Source organism: Harmonia axyridis, chromosome 1 (assembly GCF_914767665.1).
Source record: "Harmonia axyridis chromosome 1, icHarAxyr1.1, whole genome shotgun sequence".
NCBI lineage: Eukaryota > Metazoa > Arthropoda > Insecta > Coleoptera > Coccinellidae > Harmonia > Harmonia axyridis.
In genome coordinates, this window is record NC_059501.1 from 18347498 (window position 1) to 18356151 (window position 8654).

Below are 8654 nucleotides of genomic sequence, written 5' to 3' on the forward strand. Positions count from 1 at the left end.
ATGAATTCGGGAACGAGATCTGACCCGCTGGTTCCGAGTTGGGAAGTTTCTTCCAGCTTGTCATAAATTCCCGGAAGGGATTCGTAAGGATGAAGGGGGGAGGAATAAGGTATCCGACATCCAGGACTTATTTTCGGGAAGACGAGAAGGGAAAACGGGGAAAAATGGAGCTCTGGCATTGAGACATTATCGGGATATTAATTCGGAAGGAAAAGGCGTGTGGGGGTTGAAAAATACTGAGAGGAAAATTTGTCGAATACTGCTTTCCATCTGAAATGTTTTTCCGGAGTTTTGGGAAAATTGATTTTCGAGAATTTCAGTTTTGTTGGCATATATATTTCACTGATATTTTTGCTGTTTATACAAATATACGTATGTGACAATGTCAGTTTGAAGTTTTTGAAGAAACAACATTGTGATTTCCGCCAGTTTTCAACTGTTCCTTATCATTTTTTGGCTGCAGAATACGAAATAGCCTCAGATGTTATCTATCAGATCTATATTTTGATATATGATTCAACATTTCTATTCACAACTATCACTATTGGCATTTTGAAGAAAAAACTCATGCGTTTAAGTATTCATTTTCAAATTCACATACATAGGTCACTTGTTATGGAGTTTAGTAAGGCAGATTCGCTTAAGGCTCCAACAGTAGTTGGCCATCATGCGAATGTTCCATCGTCCTCAATAGTGATTTCAATCTTCCATAGTTTTATTCTCCTGTTGGAAATGTTTCATTACTAACTGGCTAAAGAAGGTTCTATTCTTCCAATTTGGATTCAAGTGTTTCGTTTAGTTCTTACTGATTGAAGTAGAGTGTAGATTTGTTGAGTCTTTTTTGAATCCCCTTCCATCGTTAAATTGAATCTTTGAACTTCATCAAAGGATGTTTCTGTATCAACTCCTAGAAGTTGTTTTAAACAGAAATGCAAAAAAAAAGTGTATTTCATGACTTGGATCCTGAGGGCGAAAATTAAAAAAATTCATCTTCTGAAAAACTCCAGAAATGATGAATTGCAGTAGATGCAAGCTGGATCGTCATCTTAATCAGAGAATAGAGTGCTATTCAGCCTGTGCGAGTGTCAGTAGGTAGTAAAATGAAAATATTTACTTGCGAATTATGTAGGAATTAGGAAGTGTTATGATAATGGAATATTAATTTCTTATTATTGCTTGTACCTTATTTCTTATTGTTTCAAACCTCCCTTTTAGTGTATCAAGCCTCTCATGTATAGGGAGGTTTGAGACACTGTGCACCAACAATTTCAAGAACTCATAATCAAGGTTGAAATTTCTATTTTCAGTAATTGAATATTGCTAAATGAACAAGCGAAGTCCTTAAATTTCACTCTGACATAAATGGAGTGGTAAATGTTAAACACAAATTTTTTATTAATAATTTTATAGGAAATGTATCAACCCTCCCCTACTGGAAATATCAGGATCCCCTTGTACTGAAGAATCTGCTGAAACTTACAAAATATAACGAGTGTCTTGAAATTAACGAATGTCCAGTTTTCTAGGATTGAGCCGCATTTCCCTTTTTATTTCAACTGTCTACAAATATCCAACAAATATTTCAAAGACGAAATGTGACACCCAAGATTTATCGTGGTCGCGCAAATAAATTCAGTAATAGTTTTTTTATGAAGTGTTTTCGCTAAATACATAATAATTGCATCAAAACTCAATTGCAAGATAAAAAAATGACATCATGGCTTGCAGACATTTTTTTTTCCTATTCTGGAAGCGGATTCGCCACTGCAATCTCCACCGCTTCCTCGGTGGCTCGATTGGTGAGAGCGTCGGTTCAGTGATTCGGAGGTTGCGGGTTCGAGTCCCGTTCGAAGAGATACTTTTTCCAGAATGGAAATATTGTCCGCAAGCCGTGATGTTATTTTCTTATATTAATTCACAGACGTTGAACCATTATTTCAGTTTGAAGATTTGACCCGAACATACATACATAGATACAAACAAACATTGCCAATTAAATTAAAGCTTATAAAAGTATCGGAATGATTTATACACCTCATCTGCTCGTGGATTTTATTGATTCAGTTTACTGATTCATTTCTACACTATGAAACGACACAAATTCACACCCCATGTGCAGAATTGCATTAGCGTAATCTCAATAATATCCTAAATCCAGTAAGTACGAATATGAAATAATTGGTAATAAGTAGGTATGGCAGACGTCGATCATAGATGCCTTAAAGAATAAATTAAGTCATTAACAGCATGAGCAATTTTTGTTGGTACGGCAAGGCCTAAAGAAAAATTTTGTGGACAGGACAAGACTGATCTCAAACCTTCTGATATTTCATCTGTGCATACTGAATAAATTTCCTCCACAGCCGGAACTGAGTGAGAACCTCCGGTTGCGATTCCATTTGTTTGCCGATTGGTTGAAATCGAAATCATTAAGGACTTCATTTTACTCAGAAAATGGAAGATTGGGTAGGCTGCGAAGTACACTCCTTCACCTTATGCTGAATTTCCTTAATTGAATCTCAAATTTACAGATTGGATAATTAAGAACGAGCCCAATGAAAAAATTCAATGTGATTCAGAATTCAGAAGTAGCGAAAGATATATTCATGAACATGTTATTAATGTAGCAAGAAAAAAAATATTTTTAATTGAAAATCGACGCCGGAAAGAAAATGGTAAAATTCATTTTTCTGAAAATAGAACGGCAACTTCGTCTGATATTTGTTTTGAATCATTTTAATATGAGATACTTTCTATCGAGCTTTCTATTTGGAATGAAATAAATTCTCTGCAATAAATTCTTATTTCTCAACAATTTTTATTCAGTTTTTTTGATATCATAATATCTATTGCCCAGAATATGGATAATGAAATAAGAAAGTTTTCCATATCACCTAGAATTTCAAAGCCTCGTGTTTCAAACTGAAGATTTGAAACAAATCTATGAACACAGAATGATAAGACAAAGATAACAACAAGAAGAATTGGAATCATTGTCAATCAAAGAGAATGAAATTAACTTTTTTAAATAACTTTGTCTAGTATATTACACAGAACTACAATCATGTTCTATATCGAGAATAGCGAATTGAAGTCACGACTTCTGCACTCGAAACATTTTCCGTGCATATTGCCTCAGTGTTCCCGGAAGAAATGAGGGATATGCCCTTGACGTTTATTATAAGAAATATATGGAATTTATTCTCTGACAGGTACACAGACTATTTTTCATTATCAGGACTATATTGTAGAGTAGGTAGCGTGTTTTCGATACAATTCAATTTGATTCGGCACTAGGTTTCATGATGTGATTTTGCGAGAGATGACAGCAATTCTTCTTCCTCATCGAAATTCTTAACCTTTTGAGAATATACTGCATATAAATGGTAGTTCACATAACATTTATTATTTGTTCAATCTTTTTGCATTTGAAATTATTTTGAATTAATATAGTGATTTGCTCAGATTGACTCTGTCTTCATTTTGATCAAAGTGTTTCAATGAAATTACACTTAATTTTATTCGATGATTCGAAAAATTATAAAAAAAATTGTATTGCTTGATTTAAAAATGTTGTTCTTTCGACGGAAATCTTTAGGAAATCGAGTACCTACCTACCTACATCCAAATAATACAATTGTTTTATGGCAACCAAGAAAAAAAATCGCGAACCTCGTAGGTTCTTCATCATTTTCAAATTTATTTTTTCATATATTCACACTATAATTTGAATACCAAATATAAGGAGTGTTATCAAAAAAGAGTAAATCAAAGAACACACAACTCAACACATTCAATGGAATATTACTCAAAATTACGCTTATTTTTTGAAAAAATATAGGACTATAGACTAAGCGAAATGAAGCAAAAAAAATTATTTATATCGTCTACATGACTATACAAAGTTTTCATTTCTCAAAATAAGATGAAAAATTCCTATGGAGGTATGTCCAACATTAAAGAGTAATGTTGCTTTACAAATGATGACTTGATGTTGAATTCATTCGATTTTTCCAAAATAAGATAACTATGAAAAAATTGAAATTTTCAGGTTTTTTTCAAATATAGAAGCTCAATTTTTTCTCGGCAGTAGAAATCGCTAAATATAACATATAATGATGATGAAGGCGTAGCACCTATATCTATTACAGTTTCACAATATCGCCATATGGGATATGACTTATTTCATTTTTATTATAGACTTTCTATGAGTTCTACGATAAAATTTCAAGAGGCAATAAAACCTTTTTTCAATTCATATCATTTCGTCATAACATTCGAAGCCTTTCACAACTACCGATGGAATATAAAATAAGGGTTGTAGATCTACCCTCCACAGATGTTTGAGTGAATAATGAAGTTCTCAGTACCTACTTCTGTATTTGAGTGAATCTATTATGTCACTGTGAAGCTTCGCTACAGTTCATGGTCGATAACTATAGATAATTGGTGACATTATAAATTAGGTTCTGATATCAGAAAATGATAATTAGTCCTTCTGCACTCTTGTCCTGCGTGCCTATTATTTCGTGAAAGAGTCTTATTTCACGAATCTGGAGATAAGAAAAAGAATTGACACGATACGCTGAATGCTTTCAATCGAAATACTACAAATCTGATTGAGTGAAAGCTGGTTTTATGAACTGCTGTAATTTTTAGTGATTAAACTTTTAAACCTGAATTAATTTTGAAAATAATTGGAGACAACATACTGTTATCGAAATTTAAGTTTTCACTCTTCAATTATATTTTGCTTCTAAGAAAACAATTAATACAAAAATGAATTTTATATTTAACGAGACAATTTCTATCAATATAATTCGATTACAACGGAAACTGGACATCCATTTGAAATGCGGATAAGTGGGGGAAATATTTACGCAATTTCCATTTGTGTCGCCATGGGTAATGAAACATTCCAACAACTTTTCTGTTACTCAAAATGATGATATCGATCTGAATGGTATCAACATAAAACGGAATGAAAACACCAGTTATAAATATCTCGATGATATGAAAATGGTATTTCATTCAATATGATATCCTCTGATTTATCGAAATATCCATGGCAGAACTGCCCTTCTCTTTTGAGTGCCGATTCATAGAGAGTAACGCGGAATATATGCTCTTTTTTCGGGAGTAAATAAATCAGGAGAATAGCTCCAACTTGTTGATATTATTCTCCTTTATCATCTTTTTTTAACTGTGAATAAAAATTCTAAACTTCAAAATATGAAAGGAATACATCAACGAATAAAAACGAAGTCCTTAAGAATGTTTGATATTTCTCGAGTAAAATAACAACTTTTTGTGATTTTATTGCTTTGAAACCAATATTTTCAGTTGAAGATGTATCCAGTTCGATATTTTGAAAATGTAGTGAAGTTGATGATTTTTAGCGTACGTTTCCCGAAGATGTTTTTCGAATCAAAAGGGCTGGTCTCAAATAGAAGATTTTCATGAGCAAACAATGGTGAAAGTTGATTCTGTATGTCCGGTCGACCGTTCGTAAACACTAACTCTGTCGACCAGAATAACCTTGAATTTATGAATTTTTAGGTTAGGTTCAAATTTCGTTTGCCGCTGTTAGGTTTATAAAAATTACGAATACGATGGAGATAGCGGTCCTAAGATTTAGAAAATTTTATGTATGTCGCGTTACCATAAACAGGGGAAATGAAAGGAGAATTGGAGAAAACACTCAATATTTGAAATGAAATTAATCCGATCGAATTTATAGTTCGAGTTTACCTATTTTCTTTGGAAATAATCAGCGTTGAAGTTAGTTTTTCATCTTCGAAAATCAAGACCAACAAAAAATGGCAAAGTCTAGAAATCATACCAATCACAATCAAAACAAAAAGGCTCATAGAAATGGTATCAAGAAACCTAAACAATATAGACATGAGTCAACGTTAGGGATGGATGCCAAATTCTTGAAAAATGAGAAGTTCTCCAAAAAACATAATTTAAGAACCAAACAACAGTTGAAACATGCTGCTGAACGCAAAGCTGCGAGAGAAGCTAAAACCACTAAATAAGTTTGATTTGTTATGAGACATAACATTTGTTATGAGACCTATAGATAAAATCAAAATTTCAAGAGTTGTTTAAATTTCTCGTCAAAATAATAAAAAAATTCAAGTTGCGTATCGAAAAAAAACTGAAACTTCTTTGACAACAGATCCGACCATGTGAAAATTTTGCTTGTTGATATATAAAAACCATTTCAAACTTTATGCCAACTTTCGTGTTGGTCGCCACACGGAAACCATGAAACATTCAAACAGAATATCGAAAAATAAATGCCTAATATTTCCGTAACAACAGATCATACAAATTTGAAATTGGAACTATTTGAGAAAAATAACCACTTAAGCGTTAGTACAAAACTTCATGAGCAGAGTAGGTATAATTAGAACTGCTGCAGAGAACTGTCATCAGAGCATCATCATAAATCACAACTCATATAAGCCAATATACGACTGTGTGGTCTTCAAGGGGTACATGAAGGAATGGGAGGGCAGAACCTCCTGAGATCATTCAGTAATCCGAGGAGAGAGATATTCTCTTTTTCGCTGATTCGAGATTTTCATGTCTGAAACATTTAACCTTATCCTATTCGCTCTCCTTTGGCCTATCGTCGATCTTATCAACATCACATTTATTTGTTGATGTCATATATTTCGTACAACAAAAGTAGTTCTTTTCTAACGAAATTATCGAGTTTCCCTTCCGAGAGAATAGTTCAAAACTTTTCATATATTTAACATTTCCCCTCCTCAATTCACTTCAATGAAATCTTCCAACACTTCCACCAAAACCCAAAAACAAGCAAAATAAAAACCATCAAGTACCTTTCATCAAAAAGAAGAAAAAGACACAGAGTCGCGCTGCCCATCGAATCCAGATCATGGTAACAGTATCACATCACTTCCATAAACTAACATAACAGTTTCAATGATCACGCATAGAAATAAACATCAACTGAACGCGGTCCGACATAGAGCCTTATCGCGCGGATGAGTTCAGGGAAACAGATAAACTCGCAACATATTCGTCAACGTCACGGCGTCGGGGCGCACTCTGCGTCGCGCTCGGAACGGCGCTGCGAACTTTAGGGGTGTCTTGGGAAGAATACTGGATAATTTCGGAAGAGATCTTGGACACGGACATTGCGCAACCGTGGAACGTTGCGAGATCAAGTGTAGGTGTTGCGTTTTTACACTGATATGGATTGATGGTAATTAATAGGAAGGATTATGCGATAACTTGATGTGACGGGGATGTTGTCGAGTGGATATCATCCCTTAATTTCGATATCGTATCGCTTTTTTTCCCGACACCAGATAGCCCTGATAGCTCGAGTGCGTCTTAACGCGTAAGTGGAGTATTTCGCTTCAGCCCATAATTTAGAGCTTTATGAAACAGTGTGCTAAAATTTTCATTCATGGGGTACCACAAGGTGCTGTTTAAGAACCCGGATTATTTTTCTTATACGAACTATATCAATGGAATTTTCAATTGTGTTCATCGGCTTTTTGATGACGATTATTTTGAAAAAAAAACTGAGGATTCTAGTAATCTCAGCTTTGAGTTGATTTTTCAGAAACATGACTAGAAAATCACAATATACCAAGTATTCAAAGAATAACACTGATCGTCTTTCCAGAGAAATTATGAGTTATTGGAAAAGTATGATAAGGTTATAGTTTCTCTTATAAACGAGCAATTGCGAGTTGAGATTATTAGCCGCATATGGTATTTTTCATTTCACGAAGGAAATAAAATTTCTTTTTTCAAGTTTTCTCCGGTGAATTAACTTTGCTCTCTCTCAAGCAGCTCCAGACCGTCTGTTCATTTTGAGAACTTGATACCATGTTACTTCTTGATCGCTCATTCCCTGTAAACAACGCTCTACCATTCCATTAAATTTTGAGCCAAGAATGGTCTCAAAAAATAAGGATACACTCACTGATGACGAATGCGTCAGCAAACTCAAAGCAGTACGGCCGTCCGTGAACCCGATAACTCCTGAACTGAAACACCTGTATACTTGAAATTTTCTTCCAGGGAAGTATTTAAGTAATATCGAAGATAGCAGTAATGGGCGAAAACCATCTAGGGGCTCCGTGATTATGATCGATTGAAGTTGAAATAAATTACAACTATCAATTACAACATTGCGCAACTGTGGAACGTTGCGAGATCAAGTGTAGGTGTTGCGTTTTTACACTGATATGGATTGATGGTACCTAATTAATAGAAAGGATTATGCGATAACTTGATGTGACGGGGATGTTGTCGGATGGATATCATCCCTTAATTTCGATATCGTTTCGCTTTTTTTCCCGACACCAGATAGCCCTGATAGCTCGAGTGCGTCTTAACGCTTAAGTGGAGTATTTCTGCCAATAAAAGCAGAAATTAAGGAGTGTTATGAAACAGTGTTTGAAATTGTTATTCATGGGGTACCACAAGGTGCTGTTTTAGAACCACAGTTTTTTATATGAACTATTTTGCCGTTTTGATGACGATAATGTTAAAGAAACTGAGGATACTAATAATCAAAAGTTAAAACGCTTTGAGTTGATTTTTTTGAAACAGAACTTGAAAATGAAAATACTCAAAATATTCAAAGGATAAATCTGAGC

The 8654-nt window shown here is 34.2% G+C and overlaps 1 protein-coding gene across 1 annotated transcript in view; it reads right to left on the bottom strand.

The window, feature by feature from the left end:
• Positions 1-7132, bottom strand: part of LOC123678582 — a 64587-nt gene extending 57455 nt beyond the window's left edge. Inside the window, exon 1 of the mRNA XM_045615707.1 lies at positions 6858-7132. Within this exon, the coding sequence (XP_045471663.1) occupies positions 6858-6915 (58 nt within the window). The 5' untranslated portion in view covers positions 6916-7132. The remainder of the gene's footprint in view (positions 1-6857) is intronic.
• Between the last annotated feature and the right edge of the window lie 1522 nt (positions 7133-8654).